Raw genomic sequence first — 19,483 nt, forward strand, 5'->3', positions numbered from 1 at the left:
GAGCGACACGTTACCAAATGACGCTAAAGATTTGTATAAATTCTATACGCACACATATTTATGTTGAAGAATCGCATATGTGTTATATAACCAGTTGTTTATACAGTTGGGTAACGCTGCCAATGATAACGTGGGTCTTACCAACACCAGAAGCAATAAGCTGATCTGTAGTGCTTATAACGTGTCCCAAGAACGCACGCACGTTTCACGCACCCGTGTGCATGTGTGCAATACGTTCTTCACAGTTCTTGAACAAGGGCATCATTACTGTGATCACTGAGCACCAGCAGCTGGTCATGACTTGTTATAGAATCCGTTCGTGATCGTGGTGACGAGGGGACCATGTGTAGTGAAGTATGTGGTATAGTAGAGCTGTTGAAATTCGTGGATGCCTCGGTCATGTCGTCGACAAACTCTGTCGACAGAGCCGGCGACATGTCGGAACATGAAGTCGAGGCTGGCAGGCCTGGATAGTGCTACGTAGACCAACATCAGTGGATGGCGTTTGTCGTATTCGTAGACTACCTGGGCGCATGTGGCCTACGTAGCCTAGTCTACAAAGCAGCTGTCAATCAATCTGGCATCATCCTCGGTCAGCATGAGGCCATCGCCCAGCCTCGTAAGAAATGAAGAGGACACTGCGTCGTTCTGGCGGACGAAGTGCACTTTACGGTGCGGTGATGTGGATATCATATGTAACTTTCGTTAATGTATTCCTCCGGGGTCGAGCAATGCTTCAATATAGCTTGCTGAATCATAGGAATACAAACGTAATGTTTATTAGACTGCTATAAAAGCGGAGCCAACACTGCAAACTACAGACGTTAATCTGATATGACGCCTGTATCGTAGGAGTACACATCGTAGGAGTATCATGTAGTGTTTGTTGCTTTCTTGTAAAATTAGATAGCCAGCACCACAACCACAATGGACGTTGCACCGATAATTACGACGGCGTAGGCTGTTTTTCCAAACTAGTTTATAGACCTGGCGTGGCTCAGTGGTAGAATACCTGATTGCCACGCAGAATGCTTGGGTTCGATTCCTGCGGGATCCTAATTTTCATTCTTTCCATTCGTTGATTCAACGCTGCCGATGTTGGTTTTCCTTAATGCTCTAGCATTTAGGTTACCAATGTCTGTTCTCGCCGTTCCTGGGTAGATATAAACTGTGAATCACCTGTGGCGCATACCCGTACACCGCGGCCCGTGATAAGCGGGTATGTGCCACACGTGTCTAGTGGAAAGGGTTTGACGACGTACGCGACAGGATTTTAACGTTATGCATGCCATGACCCGGCAATCATATTCGTCAAATCCTCTTACCCATCCATGAAAATGTTGGTCTACACCAAGTTAAGGAGGCGATCATGAGAGCACCCAGACGTAGGCGGATAGATAGATAGATAGATAGATAGATAGATAGATAGAAACGCTCAAAGTGCCAGAGGTTCGCTAAGAAATGCTTCGCATTTAATAAATAAATAAATAAATAAATAAATAAATAAATAAATAAATAGAGAGAGAGAGAGAGAGAAAGATGCTGAACAGCCTGTTCTCGCGATTCCGTACCAGAGGACGGCTTTTCTCTCGATAATGAAATATGCCTTGGATAAATGTCGCGGCCGCTTTCACAACATTAGGATGAAAATAATTGGAGGAAGGGGTGGCAGAAACGAAAAGCATGCCAGAAAGATATAGCCAGAAAGCAAGAAAAGAGATAGATAGATAGATAGATAGATAGATAGATAGATAGATAGATAGATAGATAGATAGATAGATAGATAGATAGATAGATAGATAGATAGATAGATAGATAGATAGATAGATAGATAGATAGATAGATAGATAGACGCCTGACTTAAGCGAAACATAACGAAAAGCAGCACGGCCGTTATTACCATTACCATGTAACCTTATGGCATTGGCGCGTAAATACGAAAATGTATTGTCCCTTGAAGACGTTGCTTCAATATTAGTGCACGGCCACCAGACATGAAATGCATAACTGAAATGCCACCGAATCGGAGCCAGCTATGGACTACCTATTCAGTCCCGACGTGAACAAGTGCAAAGAAATTTGAGTCGGCTGCGCACGATTCTGGAATAAAAGAAATGCTCACGCGGCAAGCGCTTTGAGCAGACGTTGATAATCAGGATTTACCTTACAGGGCTACGTGCACCAGAGAAATGAAAAGAGGCAGCACTAGTCCATGCCGTCCCTTCGTTCTTTTCTTGCCTACGTTTTAGTGGGCTGTGCGTACACTTCAAGAAAATGTACCAACTAGCCCGTGACCGTGGAGAAATTCCATTCTGATTAACGCCATTTCAGCGATTACGACGAGCGATTTATTCGAGCGAGCCGTCCAGGATTGAAGAAAAGGCGGCCAGCAGCGATTCGTTTTTGACAGCTTAAACGACAGAACGTCATGTGCTGTGTAGTTTCTAATTTACATGTTTCCAGTTTGAACGTGAGTGAACTTTGCGATTTTCTCTGCTACAGTTGCATGCGCGTAACGATTTTCCTTCGTCGGTCAAGAAAAAAAAAACAATTAGTGAAATAATTAATGAGCGCGAAATGAAATGAACTGAACAGTCTGTCGAATATTTCGCGTCCGAAAATAGCCGGCTTCGGTACACATGTAAGAGCACCGCTTAAAAGTGCTATCACACACCATTGCAGTAGCGAAGAAAGAAAGGAACATTTGAGCACTCGTAATACTGCTTTGAATTTTTGCAATATCCCTACGATACGCAAAAGAAATGAGGCCACACCAGAAGCGAAGAGTGGGTTAGTAGCACGGAGTGCACACACTGGTGCGGACATGCAGCAAGAGAGAAAGAAGACGTGATTAGTGGTGCGCATTCGTGTACCCACCTTTGAAGGGTGCTAGCGACCGCGCTGGTCTGCGGTGCCACGGCGCTTGTCCTGTAACGAGCCAAGCGGGAAGAGGAAGGAGGGAGAGGAGGGCACATCGACAGGCGGTGGATGCACGACACACGAACCACAGAGGAAAAGGAAGAGGGGAGAGAGAGAGAGAGAACGACAGTGCATTTGTGTGAGGAGACAGAAACAGAAAGAACCGCGCCCATTGAACAAGCGAGAAGAATAAAGCTCGAGCAAACAACAACCACCGTTGTGCACATCTAGAGAGTCATAGGGCAATACCGGGGGTGTACGTCACAACCAGGGACAGCGTGCGGGTGACACAGTCTGACTTTGCCTCGCCAGTTCTCGTTCAATACAGTGCACACTCAATATCGCTGAATCGACTCTCGAGAGAAGCTCATTAGAAGTTCAATGTAGAAGTAATTGATGGCAGCATGAGCAAGGGGGAGCTAGATAGGATTCTTGCTGAGCATGACAATAAGTAGATCAGGCCAGCGCACATTGTCACAAAGGTCTAAGGACAGGTGTCCTGGTGAAATGGTGTTTTCGGTGGAAAACAAGTCACAGAAGAACGACTGCGTAACCATTAGAATGAAAAAAAAAGCATCCCTCCATTTGCTTTAACAAGTACACACACCTGGCGTCACGTACATTTACGCGAACTGTCGTGTTGATTGTTTGCACTCATACAGACACTGCATCATTCGTTACACTGTTTTATACTCGTTACATCAATGGATACGCCCTAAAGCAACAGCGCTTTTTTTTTTTTGCAAGTTCTTAAGCTTTAACACGATACCGAAATTTGGGCATCTGATGAGAACCTTAACGTTTTGTTTCGAACAACATACTGCAACCAATACTAAGGTAACGTGTACAATATGTGACACACGACTATAACAAAAGAGCATGTACTGCACCTTTACTCGCTGGGCTACAGCGACAGCTGGCCAGAAATGTCATAACAGAAGAAAGTAACGCCAGGAATACGCTGTCCATAACATACGTTGATATCTCAAATTGCAAGTTACGCAGACCGAAGCCAACTAGCTAAAATATGTCTTACCAGAAGAAATAACTTCCAAATGCGTCCATTTCCCTGAAACGGTTAACTTGTTCTGCCGCGATATTGTACGGAAAGTGACGACCGTGATCACTGCGTGTGCTCTAACCCCGGGAGAAAAAAAAATGTCGCGGTTGCGACTGCATTTCTACGTATAGTGAGCCAGTGGTAGCGTGACGGTGCATGGAAATACGCTAATTACGAACCGAGTGTGCTTCTTCCGAAGAGTGGGCAACATGGCAGGCTTAGGAACCGCGAACTTCGAAAAAGCTGCACGTGGTTCCATCATCATAAACGACTGGGACGAACGTGATTCCGTGCGTAAAGTGTCAGCATTAAGTCGCAGCCAAGTGACCACGTATACGGTAGCGGAATCCAGCTTATGTTGCGTCGAGAAAAAAACAAGAAGAAAGAAACGAAGCTGAGCGAAGCTTGTCCTGTCGCAATATTACCGGGTTCGCAGAGCAGAAAGACGTGTCGGAACGTTGAAGGAGGCCCGATAAGAGATCGCAGATGAACTATGCCGACGGCAGCTCATTACACGTGCCGTTCTGCGATAACGCTGCTCGGTTGAAGAAAAGGAAGCGACATCCTAAATAGAGGTCATTCGGTACAGCCATTGCTAGGTTAATTTGAAGTGGTGGTTAGCATAACAGAGAGCTGAGCTAGTTGGTACGTATTCGTGCGAAAAGACAGGGCGTGCAAACACGGACACAGGAGAGAAGACAGCGTTTGTGGTGTCTATCACTACTCTCTTGTGTCCGTGTTTGCACGCCCTGTCTCTTTAACGTGAAGTAGCGAGTTGGGGTGTTGGTACAGCGCTGCTAGAAAACATCTTTGCCAGAAACAAAGGGACAAGGTCAATAACCATGGTTTCAAGCACTGTCCAAGTTACGCGACGATACTTTCAGACAACCAGACTCAACGAAAAATCATCACGGACGCATAGCAGCATCGCTGTAAGAGGCGGGAGTATGGTGACTGTAACCTTCGATGCGTACTAGACGATAAGGATCAAATATATATATATATATATATATATATATATATATATATAACAATTTCGAAACCGCTGAGACACCACTAATCTGTGACAACTTTACCTTAACATACGACCAGATGGCCTCGCGTAGATGGCTGGGCTGTGTAATTTACCAACAGAAATAGTTGGAACAAGAAAACAGCAAGAGGTCAATGGTGCTATCTGCATACTATATATGGGTATTTCTCCTATATCAGAACCAGAATTTATTGGTAGAAATACAAAAAATATCGCAAATACATGTTATGCATAAGGCGGCCCCAAGGTCAGAAACTGTAGCGGGACCTGATGCTAAAAGGAATTATGATATATATACATCTAAAGCCGATTCCAATCCTTCCTTTGCGAAATGGTATTCGCACTCGTAGGGTATTAGAGTCCATTCATTTATTAATACTGTTGAGGTCTGCCTGTCAAAATGAAAGGACGTGACAAACTGGCCGTTCGCAGTTCTCGCTGTAAGAAAGACAGAGCTGTTCCGGCGTTAGCTTCTTGTCTAGTTCAACAGATGTTCATTAGCCCATTGTTAGTATTCAAACGTGTTCGTTCGTGTTAGGGACGCGTTTTCTACACGATTATTCGTTATTCTATGAAGTAGGATTCAATTCTTTAGTCAATTCCCTATGCAAAATTCGTACCAAATGCAATTATTTGATTAGAAAATTTGGCTGTTCGAACATCTATAAGCACGTCGCGGTCTACTTAAGCAAACCTGCTGAATGTCAGTGCTGGGATATGCAGGCGTTTTTCGGCTAGAAACCGTATGAAGCGGCCATGACGTGGTCCACCTTTTTCAAAGTTTATTATTTTCTGCAAATCTTGGGAGCGCCAGTTTACTGCTTTGCGAAGAGTCGTCCCGGAACTTCCATCCTGATTATGCTATCATGCACCGTGACCTTTCGGCCATTACAAAAATGAAATTCTGTAACTGGAAGCGCATGCTTCTGAACTGTCCGCCTACTCCCAGAGATAAATATATTTAGGCTACGACGGTGGGAACAATATGTGAACCAGAGAGGCGAGCTAACTTTTGACAGAACACGCGGGAAAAAATAGCGAATTATAATATCAACTAAGGCCACGTTATAATTAATGCACTGCTTTCGGGAAACAGCAGTCCGCAGCGATAACGCAGCCTACATAAAGTAATTGTTCGAAGCAGGAAGTGCGCTTCATGAATTAGTGTGCATCCCTGCTCTCTGTCAAAAAAAAAAAAGAAAAAGAGCCGTCATATATAAAGAAAACACTAGGGTAATTTCAGAATGTATTCCCGATCCCGGCTTTTCTACGAAAGGCGACTGCGTAACCTGAGCTACATGGGAAGTACATGAATACTGGGCGAAAAACGAGCTTCCAATTAATCCGCTTGTCTATTCTCGTCAGAGATCCTGCTAGTGAAAGGTTCCCGGATGTCCACATTGTTCTCGGTTCGTTAGTAGAAGTAAAGAAATACGACTCGTACCTGCAACGTGTATAAGGTTAATCTGTCTAAGAGGCAAAAAAACAATGACCCCGGTCACTTCGCACTCAGTATTCCATATTTTTCGCCGTGGACGTACTAAACCAGTTCACAGAACCGAAGTTTAAGCAACGAAAAATGTAGGCGAAGCTGGCTATATGGCTGAAGCTAGAAAAAGCACGCACGCACGCACGCACGCACGCACGCACACACACACACACACACACACACACACACACACACACACACACACACACACACACACACACACACACACACACACCACACACACACAACGAAAACAAGCAGCAGTTTGGAAAATAGGACGCGCTTTTGTTCCCTTGTTTTCTTTTTAGTATTTGTAATCTCCAAAAAAAAAATAATAATTGCTTCCGCTTAGGAAGTCGAGAGGTCGGCAAAGCATGAAGGTATGTCGAGATCCACTGCAGAGCGGAAGTGCAAATTATCATTGTCGCACGAGGGACACCTCATTTAAAATCGGAACCCATGAAAATCCCCCCCCCCCCCCCCCCCCCCAGTTTGTTTCCCTTATTTTGTTGTGGATAAACGACGTGTGCTTCCGGCCACGTCGTTCCCAACGAGAGACATTACTTTTCTATGCGGAAGAGCCTTGAGACACCGTGATGAGCGCGTTAGCACAAACGATCAGTAACGTGGACAGTTTTTCTTTCTTTCTTTCTTTCTTTCTTTCTTTCTTTCTTTCTTTCTTTCTTTCTTTCTTTCTTTCTTTCTTTCTTTCTTTCTTTCTTTCAAAGAAAAGAGCTACAATGCTACGGCACGTGTGCAGGACAACGGCGATAAGAGGTAAACCGGCAAAGCGTCGCCTGTAAAGCGTGCTCTACCTTTAGCAGGGTCAATTTACGGTGAAGCCAACCTCACAAAAAAAAAGTACTTCAATAATACGTTTTGGTGGGCCAGTTGGTTCATTGCTGTTAGACGTACTTAAACTCCGCGAAAAGACCAAGACACAATCAAGAAAACACAGAGAACAACACGAGTGTTGTGTTGTTTTCTGCGTTTTCCTGCTTGTGTCCTAGTCTTTTCGCGCAGTTTAAGAACGCCACAGAAATGGGGCGCGGCATACGCGGAATGAACGAACGGCGCTGTTAAATCTCGCGTTATGTTGTCGGGCTATGTTTCGGCCACGAAGTTACTTTGCCTTATCAATTAATGGAAGAGGATGAAGGTGAAACTGTGTTGTGTGGGGTCAAGGCAAGTCATGCTTTAACTTCAAGGGTTAGTTCATGATGCGAGCAGAAATAGCTTTCGCTCTGTTCTTGTCGTTCTTTTTTCTACTTATTTCCAATTTCGCAACAATAATTGAGCAAATCTATATATACAGTGTGCCGACAGCAAGAACTACGCTTTCGAGAATAATGACTCACAAAATACGAGCTGCACATAGACGCGAGAAAATGTGCACAACAAACACGCGCGTACACATGGTGGCTTATGTATGCTTTGTATGTTTATATGCTGTTTACAATTTCCTGTTGGGTTTGTGCAATACGAACCTGCCACTCTTGTGCAGTTTTCGTGCATTTACTACGCCCTACGAAGCGTCATTCTGGTACCCTGTTGAATGTTTGTGCTGAAAAGCTGACGAAGCTCGGAGGCTGCTCTAAAGTTATAGCAGAAAACACGTAGAGAAACAGCACTGCAGTTAGCTTTGTCAACCGTAAGTACGTTGACAATATTTACGGAGAGATATAATTTGCGCGAAATTTACTAGCTCTGCGACGCAATGTGGGTGGAAAAGAAGAATAAATAAAAACCGTGAACTTGTCCAAAGCTACGAGTTTTATTGACAGCATAAATATTTAGAGCAGAGTTACCTAATCAACGCTAACGAGCAAGGCGCGCATAGTGGGGCTTAAGTACGTCGCGACATCTGTTTCCGAGACTGAACACTACAAAACGCCCGCAGCCCGTATCGATCCAGGCAAGAGGCGCCACCTATGCAAGCACTTGAAAACCTTGCAAACGTGTGGCGTCTTGCCAGAGCTTCCGAGATTTTTACGTTGTGCTCGCAATCTCGGAGGTTACATATAATTCTTAGCTTCCGAGGGCGCCACGGCACGGCGGTATCTCGGAGCCACCTGCGTCGGATGCCGGTCGGCGGCCCGCTATTTTTGAATCTGCGCCAAACAAACACGTCGACCTAGAATAGCGAGAGTCCCTCAGGATAGCGATACCGCCCCGAAGGTGGGGAAGGCCGCTCGCGAAATGAAACACTGAGCGTGCAGTAAATGGTGCTTGGTTGGCACGTGGGAACATTTTGTTTCCATGAGGGTTCGCTGATATTTCGGTACCCTGCAGAGTGTTTTGGCGCGAAACGTACGGACGGTAAGCTGGGCGGAAATATTACGAGCGTGATGGCGTTGGACGGTGAAGATTTAGATGATCTAACCAACCTCAAACCGTGAGATGCGACAGAAAGAACGGTGGTAATGCCTATTAATGTTAACGAACACGTTCATCACTACAGTATTGACTATAATAACAAAATCTATATTGGAACCATTGTTTCATATACTCGTGTCTGGTGCATTTTTAGAGTCGATTACCGTTAAGCCGACTACTGTTATTGGGTGTATAATGGTAGTTCCGCTCTGCAGGCACTGCAGATACATAACATAGAGGGTAAGGTATTTTCGCTAAAGCCCAGATTCATATGCCTAATCTCAAATAGCTTGGAGAAATGTCCGATTGAATATGAATTCAACGTTATGTTCATCCGAAAGTAACTGCCACTACTCCGCGCTGTATTAACATGCAACGCGTACAACGAATTGGTTGAGGTTGCAACGTGATGATTTGGTGCCAGTTAAAGCATAAGACCAACAACTTTTTTTCTTTCTTTTTTTTTCAGTAGCTAGCTCTGTACTAGAGTGGTCTCCGAGTCTTCGTTCATAATAACGTGAACTATGGAGGAAAGTATATTTTTGCACTTTTCAATATAGTTAACGCACGCAGAGTCCTCAAAATACGTACGCAGACTTAACTTCAATAAATAGACTACATGCCGCATGTATACTCATTAAAGACATATTAAATAACTGATTATACAGGTTTTTACATTCCCTATGTAGATATTGCTACGACAGTATTAAGAATAGCTTGCGGTGTGTGGACGTTTTCTTTGTGCGTGTTTTTTTTTCTGTTTTGTCGACACGTGGACGAGAAAGGAAGGAGCAGCGCGAGGGCCACCGCTGGTTCTTTCTTTGCCGTCCACGTGCCACGCAATAAGCTGACATTTCAGCCAATCATGGCGGGTCTAACAGCCCTGGGGGCGGATACGATTCCTGGACAAAGACCGATTTTTTCCCAGCACGGGAACTTTCTTTCTAGAGAGCAGTCTGGGTTTCTGCTGCAGTTGAGAGCTTCTTAGAGAAGTGTTCTTTATTTGTTATTTAATCAGGTCGATTTGTGCATATTCCGGTGATATCTGAGCCTAAAATCATCCGACTAAATGTAGTTGCATCTCCTTGAAGTTTACAAGAACTATGGCAAGCAGACGAGGCACCTTCCCAATAATTTACGCTGTACTATTTATCAACGAGGGTTAAAAATCACATTTATGAACACGTGCGACCAACAAAATGTCATACGTCTTAAATGCTTTCCTGCGCTTTCTTATTACTTTTTGTACTGATAACTTTTGTCTAGCTTGCTGTACGTATTCCTGCTTTCTGTAAGACGCGTCTAAAATGTCCTTGTGTTACGTTGCCGATAGTTACTCCGTATCGATTTCTAAGCCACTTCCTCGTGAACTTTTGACTTTATTTTCTCTCTCTTTATTTTTGCCGCATCTTTCTCAGTGCGTCCGCCTCTTATGTTGAAACCTTCGAACCTTCGTGCGTGTACTGTATTATTTACGTTAACATTTATCTGTGTCCATTATACCATCCTTTTTACAACCACCACCAATTAAGAACCAGCTGCCTTGTAATCAGCTAATGCATTGCCCGATACGAGATCGTCCTGAGAGCTTCACTTTGGCAATTGCCTTTATAGCACTTGCATAGAAATACAGCTGAAGTTATGGGTAGCGCAAAAAAAGGTTCTGTTTCCTATAGAGGGTACAACTGCTTGTCTTACGTACCTTTTCTTGTGGACAGTCTCCTCACTTGATCTATCTATGTCAGACATAATGAACAAGTTCTACTTATCGAAATACACCTTCGTATTCTTATGTAGATTCGAGTGCAGTGCAACACTGAGGTGCAACATATTAGGGGAAACTGTCCGCTTCACTACTGAGAGAAACGGCGGCGCGATAGAACGGTGACAGTGGAAGCAAAAAAAGGCAATAAAAACAAGTACTCACGCTTCGCTGCCGATGGACGAGTGTCGCGAGACAGACTTTGGCGACATCTCGAACTCCGAGTCTGAGCGGTAGAGGAAGGACTCCCTCCGCTGAGGAGGGAAGTTGCTGAGCACCAGGCCGGCGCCTGAAGGGCTCGAGGCCTCGAGCAGCGCTCGGCCGCCACCGGAACCGCCCGGCCCATCTTCCAGGTCGAAACTGCGCATGCGCAGTAAAAGGAAAAGAGACTCGTTAGACGGCACTTGCTTACAGAACTCGTTCGCTGAATGAAATAATTATAACATTATTTGCTGGGGTTTTACGTCCCAAAACCACGGCACGATTATGAGAGACGCCGTAGTGGAGCGCTCCGGAAATTTCGACCACCTGGGGTTCTTTAACGTGTAGTTAAATCTAGGTACAGGGGTCTCGAGTATTTCAACTCCATCGAAATGGGGCCTCCGTAGCCGGGACTCGATCCCGCGACGTTCAGGTCAGCAGTAGAGCACCATAACCTCTAGACCACCGTGGCGGGTACGCGATAAATTACAGAAAATCGGGGCGGATAAGACGCGGACAAACGAATAAACACGGTATACACTATGACACGTCACATCCAAGCGATTAACTACAGCGTCATTTTAGTGGCTATTACTGGCATTTGCATGTTATGTTAACATTAGTACAGCTCAACCACTCGTGTTCCTTCGAATAATGATCCACTCGTTGTAGTCTTTTAGTGCCAGTGGAGTACTAAGACACCTTACTCGAAGGCAACTGATTATTTCTGCACCGTTTTCAATATGAGTATGAATGCTGCTCAAGACGGACACACCTCACATAAGGCACTCGAAGCTTGAGCAGAAAAGAATTAATTAGTTCAGCACAATAAAGGAGAAGCTTAACGCTGAAAAGTAGTAAAATGCTTTTAATTATAATGCAGAGTTTAGCCAGCTCTGAAGGGGTTTAGTCTGCGTTTGAGTAGGTGATGACGACACAGTCACGACCTGCTTACAGACTCCGCAAATAAGGACGCTTAAACGTCAGCAAGTAAGTAACAGAGGCCAACGAACATTGTTTCTTTTTTCCTCTTCACGTTTCTATCAACCAAAGAAACCGTAGTTTAGTGTTGCTAAAAAAATGGGTACACACAGATAACGTCGCATTCCTTTACATATCAGACACGTAATGCCCCAGGTGCTGTGTTTTTTGCCTTATAGGATATTGTCCCAGAGAAGATAAGAAGACGCGTCCGCGTCACTATATCCGGACACGTTGGCTGGTTATCAGTGAGCTGACGCAGGCAGAGGTGACGCAAGTGAACGGATAGATTCCACTGCAAGACACAGGCTACCGGACACTATGAGGCTAACTGCGCAAAAAAAAAAAAAAAAAAAAAACGTCGACAAAGGGAGAATAGAACAGCACAACCGCATAATGCGCTTGTGCTGTTCTTTTCCCCCTTTGTCGACGTTTTTCTTTTTCTTTTTTTTTGCGCAGTTTCCCTCATAATGAATTACCAACTCGCCCTACAGACTATTCTTCCACCGGACATTACCGCCATTTCAGCTGTAGTTTATCCCCTTCAATCGCTGAGCGCACACTTGTGCAGGTGATTTGTTATTTCCGGCAGTGCATAGGTGAAAAATATAGGCACAGCATATCTCTGATGTCTGTACAGATACGCGAACTTTTCTTCGTTTCGGAAACCGATGCATTGAACAGTGGGATGCCTCTTTATTTAGAGGTTACAACGCGCCTATGGTTGCGATTTGCTTCCTCGACGCAGCTGCTTGAATCGACGCATCCGAAGAAGCGGCTGTCGGCACGAGCACGCATACGTCGAATATCGTGGGTACAGCGCAACATCAGAAGGAAAAGAAAACGACACACAGGAAAGAGCGCTGACTTTCAACTAGACTTTATTGAAGGTGCTTCGGCCGCTTTTATAGATGGTGCAGGTGCTCTATAACACGTGTGATAGTATGTATGATTACGCTAACTAGGAAAAGAATATTCTATATCGGATAAGTGAAGAGAAGGTGTACTAAAGCTGCTGGCTGCCCCAACAGCGTCGTCGTACCCGTTTGCGAAAGCCTCCTACAGAAAGTAAAGCGCCAAAACACGGGACCAAAGGGAAAACAAAAGGATCAAAGACCATTGCATGTCATACCCTATGTACATAAGGTGTCTCACAGCTTAAAGAAAATAGCAACCAGATATGATATCAATTTGTTGTTTTCCGCCCCGTGCAAGCTTTCAAAAGTGTGTGTCCTGAATTGCAAGAAGAATGGTCGACTATACGTCATGAGCACAGCTTCACAGAATGCCAATCAAATGTTGTCTATGAGATACCGTTAACCTGTGGAAAATTATATATAGGTCAAACAGGGCAATGTTTTAATGATCGAGCTAGGCAGCATGCGTACAACGTCAAGAATGAGTATGGTAGCCATATGGCTATACATTGCAAGGAATGCAAGTGCAGTCCTGTATTCCATAAGACAAGGTTTCTGAAAAAAGCAAAAACGAAGCATGAAAGAGAAATTATAGAAGCGTTTTTTATCGGAAGGCCTCGGATCAGTGCATTAGTACACCTTCTCTTCACTTATCCGATATAGAATATTCTTTTCTTAGTTAAGCGTAGTCATACATAGTATCACACGTGTTATAGAGCATGCGCAAGGTAGCTGCACCATGTATAAAAGCGGCCGGAGCACCTTCAATAAAGTCTAGTTGAAAGTCAGCGCTCTTTCCTGTGTGTCGTTTTCTTTTCCTTCTGATGTTGCGCTGTACCCACGATATTCAGCATGAACCAACTCGCCCAAATCGAGCTCTTGTTGACGCATACGTCCTACACGCATGACGTGGAATCTATCCCTTTTAAATGTTAAGAAAGAGCGACGCTTTCTCGCGGTGCGTTCGGCTTCCGTTGAGTTTGCTGCCACTAACGCAACACTGTGGAAGCAGAATGTAATCAACTCGGTCTGCAAAAGACAAAAACAATGATCGCGCTGCCTGACGTACCGAATGCACATCTGCATACTGGACACAAGTGAACTACGCAAGGAACTTATATTCTCATTTACGATCAGTGTAGGGAATGTGTAAATCTTTCCAGAGCGGTAAGATGTTCCTTTAAAACTCCTGTGTCCATCCTTGACGCGGAATAGGATGACTGGTGATGCAGAAAACGAAAAGCGCGGTCATACCCCCCCCCCCCCTCCCCCAAACCTCCCTATTTTTTTTAGATCCTCCCCGAAATCTCTAGAATCTATAGCGTGATATAACCGCATTCTATCTGTTTAGTTCACTTACGGCGTCTTGGAGAAACAAAGTATGCTTAGATTTCAAGCGTGAGTCTCCGTTTTCTTCAAATTTAAATATTGTGTAAAAATAAGCGATGGCGACAACCACAGCGTTTCACCGACTCAGTGCAACGATGCAGCGAATAACGTTGCTCTCGTGCTAGCCTGTCAGCAATGGCAGTCTACTCGTCAGATGGGAAGACTAGGCCAATTACGCGCAGCTAATACTTCCCCGAAGTTTTCATTCACGTGACGTAGGCCGAATGCGATCACAAGCGGAGAATGGAGGATAACCTCATTCTCGTTCTTATCGGCTAACACGTCCGTTAGTTTTGCCGCATCGTAAACGCAAGGCCGAACGCTGAACAGGACACCATTGACAGGCGCCGTCCAACTACGTAACATCACAGCTTCGTCCTTGCACGTTTTCATGTCCATCAAGGTTCATCCCACGGCAAAAGTGGCAGTTTACCTGGTAGCTCTATTTACTGCTGACAGTACTGAATAGTGCATTTAAACACTTCTTTAGCGGTGCGCAGGTTTAACGATGTTTGTAGACAAGCCTTCCACTCCATTCATGAAAACGACACGCGTACTACGCAGATATACGCAAACCACGTCGACAGAAGTTATGGGAAAGAAATCACTAGACGTACTCCCGTTTTACGACCACGCGGCTAAGGCGCGAGATAAAAAGAGCAACAACGCTTAGGGCTGCTACGACGTTGTCTCGTCAACTACTGTAGTTTCAATGAAAATAAGGGACTCATTTCTCGGCGGTTTTTCCTGCCGTATACGCTGAAAAAAAATTCTATTCCGGTGCATACGTCTCGTTTCAATGTGCGGTAGCCAAAGCGTGGCTGCTTTTCGTAAGCTGGCGAAACGCCACGGTGACGTCGGAACCTGTAGTAACACAAACTGTGGCAAAGTCCTTGGTGGCCAGCAGAACAGGGGCTTTTTTTTTTTTGCCGTATCCTGGTGTCTCACTTTGCATCGCGGTGCTGCGAGACGGTACGCATACGTGAGTGGTTTTTGAGTGCACGACCGCCCACCTAACATGGCGCGCTCGTCACTTTGAAGTTAGTAAGAATTGTAAAAGCGAAGTCGCGAGTTGTTTTATGCTTCTATGAGGCAAGGTGACTTGAGTAATGACTCGGTTCAACCAAGGCTGCCTTTTCAAAATTTCTTATCTCATATCTTTAGTTTGTCGAAAAAATAACACTGCTAAACGTAAGAGCTGCCTCCACCTCGAGCAACGAAATCGCCGATGGAGATCGACGAATCAAAATTCTCCGCTCTTCCGCCCTTGCATGCGAGCGCAGGCGCATCAACATAGGTTAACACACGCCTTAAGGACTACTACTGAAGAAGCAGGCCTACAGACTACTTGAAAAACAGTCTAGCACCAGGATTATCCATTTCACTCGGGCAAATGCAGATGTATCGATAAAGCTATGCCTTCAATTATAAAAGGAACAGACACAATCCTTGATGAGATTAACAAACATCCGCCGAGGCTTAACTGCTCTTGAACTAATGCAACTGAATAGATATACCGCTTGAGAAGCTCGACTTATGAGCTCGGATCCAGTACCAAAGGTATCATGTTTTTATCGGTAAAGGAAGGAATCTAGACGTACGGCAGTATTACAACGACGTCTGCCTAATACATCATGTTCCACGACAAGGACACCTCGGAATCTCTTTGCTTAATGCAACCGTGGTACACATGCTGAACAGTTTCTGAAAGAACAGCACATAGCCCTTACAGAGGTCGGTCTGGAAAAGTTGAACGTGTCGCCATCGCGTCGTAAGAGCACAATAAAAGGCTGTCGACGTAACCTTAATACCCCACCATCGCTGCTGTCCCACTACGGCAGCATCAACATCCACTTGCCATCGCGTTCAACGAGCTACACGATCGGCCTCTGTCGGAAGAAAGAATCCTACGGCCCCGACAGGAATAAGCATAGCATCAGAAGGCTGCTGTAAACGCTGCTACGATCTACCGGCCTGTGTGAACACCTATTATTAGGACGCCTTACCTCTTTCCAACCCCTGTTTTCCCATCCAGAGCAGGGTAGCAAATCGCAAACTCGAATCTGGTTAACTTCCATGCCTCTTCCATCTCCACGTCTCTCTCTTCCTAGATCTTGCTATAACGCCGCATGGAACGAGCTTTTGCCTAAGCTCACAAATGGGACAAGCATCTGGCTGACCTCACTACTCTGCCACTCTCTCTTTCTCATCTTCCCCTCTCCCACTTCAAACTGTAAGCGGCTCGAAACACCGAAAGCTGAGGCTCCTAGCTCAGTGACAGAACCTCACAGCCAGTGCAAAACAGCGGTACGTTGCCGCGTTATAGCACCCTGTCCCGAGCCTGCAAAAACTCACAGGGTCCCTATGCGTTCGCCTAAGACGACTGAAAGGCGAAACCCATCTTGTTGTTGTTCTTCTTCTCAGTGGATGTAGTGATCCTCCCCCTCCAAAAGATTTCTGCATCTCACCTCCGTGATAAGCCCACCTCTGACCAAGCGACGATGCCATGTGATGACGTCACAGTGACGCCATGATGACGTTGCGAAATTTGACAGTCTGTGACGTCGTGATGATGTCATCATGTGACGATGATTTTTTGCATCAGTCGTGTTGACGCCGGCGGCGGTCGATTTTCACGTTTGATGAGGCATCTAAGGCTTTCGCCTTAATATTTAGGTCACCTGATATCCTAACAATGTCTTCGCCTACAAGAAGGGAAGTAGGAAAAAAAAATAAAGAGGAATGCGCGAACAAACAGGCATACAAATACGTCTTAATATTGAATACAATCGATGTTTAGCTTATTGTTTGCGAGCGTTGGTTCATGCATAGAATGAAATTCTTGCAATATATAACAGCGGAAAGTGGGAATAAGGAATGTGATTGGCGGTGGTGACGTGTTTGACTGATCAAAATGCGCGGTAATACATAGGGCGACTAGAAGGAAGGAGAAGATATCGGGCTCAATCTTATTCCGCTCATAACTGCATGAAACTAACGTGCTAACACACAGGCATCAAATTAAGTGTGGTGTACATTTTTGCGTAGAGGAGACAACCTGTGGTTTTTGCTGATATGTGAAAATGAAAGCCGATAAAAAAGGAAATCTTGCCGTTGGTGGGAGCAAAGCCCATACCTTTCACACACAAGTGCGATAATTTAACACTGAGAGCTGCGGTGTCGACTATTCTACCACGCACTTTCCTTGCTATTTCTCTATGTGTTTTAAGAGCATCGAAACAAATTGAAAAACCATACTATAGCGCGTGCACAGAGCTTTTTTTTCTTCTTGTTATCTCCATGTGAACTCTGCCTTTCTCATTGTGTAGGTGTTCAAGAATGAGTCCTGGCAATGTTAATCAATGCCGCTTATGACGATGGCGGCGGGTGAAAAACATCCTTATAACCGTAGCCCCTGTTTAAAAGGGCGTTCTACATTGGCAGACAAGGCCACAATAGGCGCTGGCTAACATTTCACGGATGAGATCTTCCGGGCGAGCGGATTAAACGAAATAAAAGTAAAACGTGCACTTAACTGTACAGTCGACCAAAGCAAATAATGAACACTTTTCCCCCGTCCAAAACAAACACGAACGCAACGACAGGCAGCGCAGCGGAAGACGTCATAGCGCTCTGGTTAATTTTAAAACAGCCAAGGCCGTGCGCCGTCTTTCGCGTTCACCCTGTGAACGTCGCAGCGAAACGCTTAGAGCACTTGCATTCACAATGACCAGCTAAAATGTTCCACATTCGTCGCCATGGCCACGAAGCAGCTTCCTGCTTGCAAAGCTCTCAGACTTTTGACCATGATATATATATATATATATATATATATATATATATATATATATATATATATATATATATATATATGCTTTGCGAAGTAGAGGACGTGCAACACGAAAACTTTTTATTAATCCGACGTTTCAGCCGGGGACCGGCCTTCATCAGGCCGGTCCTGATGCTGCCCTGATGAAGGCCGGTCCCCGGCTGAAACGTCGGATTAATAAAAAGTTTTCGTGTTGCACGTCCTCTACTTCGCAAAGCATTGATTCGACTGGATCCAAGGACACTTCCTTCCTCATATATATATATATATATATATATATATATATATATATATATATATATATATATATATATATATATATATATATATATATTAGGGATGTGCGAATATCAAATTTTCGAATACGAATCGAATACGAATATCCACCTTCGAATATCGAATATCAAAGGAAAAATGCCTCCGCAGTAAGAATGTTTTCTTTAACATGTAGCTATTTGAAAAAAAAAAAAACATTAACAGCCTGACTGGCAACACAACATACACTGCTATCTCCAGAACATAATGTCCAGGCTAGCACAATGCACATCACAACACAAGCAAATATCACGGCACAATGAAAGCAATGACTAGATGTTATCATGAAGAAATATGAGTTGCTCCACATGATCAGGCAGCAGGCGCTCAATCCTAACAGGGACACCCCCCCCCTCCCCGCCACTGAAAAGGCACGCTCGCTTGGAACAGAAGTCGCTGGTATAGGGAGGTACATGAGGCAAAGCTTTGCCAGACTGGGGTATCTGAAGGTGCCTACAGTCCGCCACCAGTCACATGGGTCACTGTCTTTCTTTAGAAGTGGTCCCGCATAGTGAACGAGTGGTAGTACGGCACGTTACGGCCGCATAATATTGAAAATGTACGGTTACATGATCGCCAACAGCGCTGCACGTCGGAGATGCACCAGCAATAAATCATACGTATTGGGGCGCTCGTCGCAGGCAGATATCGTGCCTCCGTGTACTTAGGATGTTTATCGCTCCTCTCGGCAACGTTTTTAGCGATACGAACGCAGCAGAAATGTAGAAGACGAGTTATTTTATGCATGATAATCGAATCGCATATTCGAATTTTTCGAATATTCGGAGTTATCGAATATTCGAAACTTTTCGAATCGAATACGAATATTCGAAACTTTCGAATCTTCGCACACCCCTAATATATATATATATATATATATATATATATATATATATATATATATATATATATATATACCCAGACCCCCTCATACTGATGATCACCGCAGAAGAAGTTAATTGCTTCTTGTGGTAAGCGGATTCAGCAATACAGAAGAGGATGGATGAATCAATGCAGTTTTTTTCTCGTGAATTCACAGTAAGCTAAACAAGTGGAAGGGCCTTAACGTCGTCTGTGTATAATGACCTAATCTGGCTCGTGTAATGGTGTTCATAACTTTCTCATTCAAATGTAGGTGAAAAGGTGAAATTCTATTTACGCGTGGGCGCTCGAAGTTCTGAATGGAAGTGCTGCATCTGTAGGATAACTTTA

The 19,483-nt window shown here is 44.6% G+C and overlaps 1 protein-coding gene across 6 annotated transcripts in view; it reads right to left on the reverse strand.

Moving 5' to 3' along the window:
• The window catches only part of LOC119404642 (cAMP-specific 3',5'-cyclic phosphodiesterase), a 633,421-nt gene that overhangs the window by 151,300 nt on the left and 462,638 nt on the right, over positions 1-19,483 (reverse strand). For 4 of the 6 annotated variants that reach the window (XM_037671218.2, XM_037671215.2, XM_037671219.2 and 1 more), the window contains 2 exons: positions 10,805-10,999; positions 2,878-2,928 (listed from right to left, as the gene is read on the reverse strand). In XM_037671218.2, coding sequence (XP_037527146.1) covers positions 2,878-2,928; positions 10,805-10,999 — 246 coding nt within the window. The remainder of the gene's footprint in view (positions 1-2,877; positions 2,929-10,804; positions 11,000-19,483) is intronic. The other 2 variants (XM_037671216.2, XM_049418951.1) reach the window with 1 other exon arrangement.

Source organism: Rhipicephalus sanguineus, chromosome 9 (assembly GCF_013339695.2).
Source record: "Rhipicephalus sanguineus isolate Rsan-2018 chromosome 9, BIME_Rsan_1.4, whole genome shotgun sequence".
NCBI classification, from domain to species: domain Eukaryota; kingdom Metazoa; phylum Arthropoda; class Arachnida; order Ixodida; family Ixodidae; genus Rhipicephalus; species Rhipicephalus sanguineus.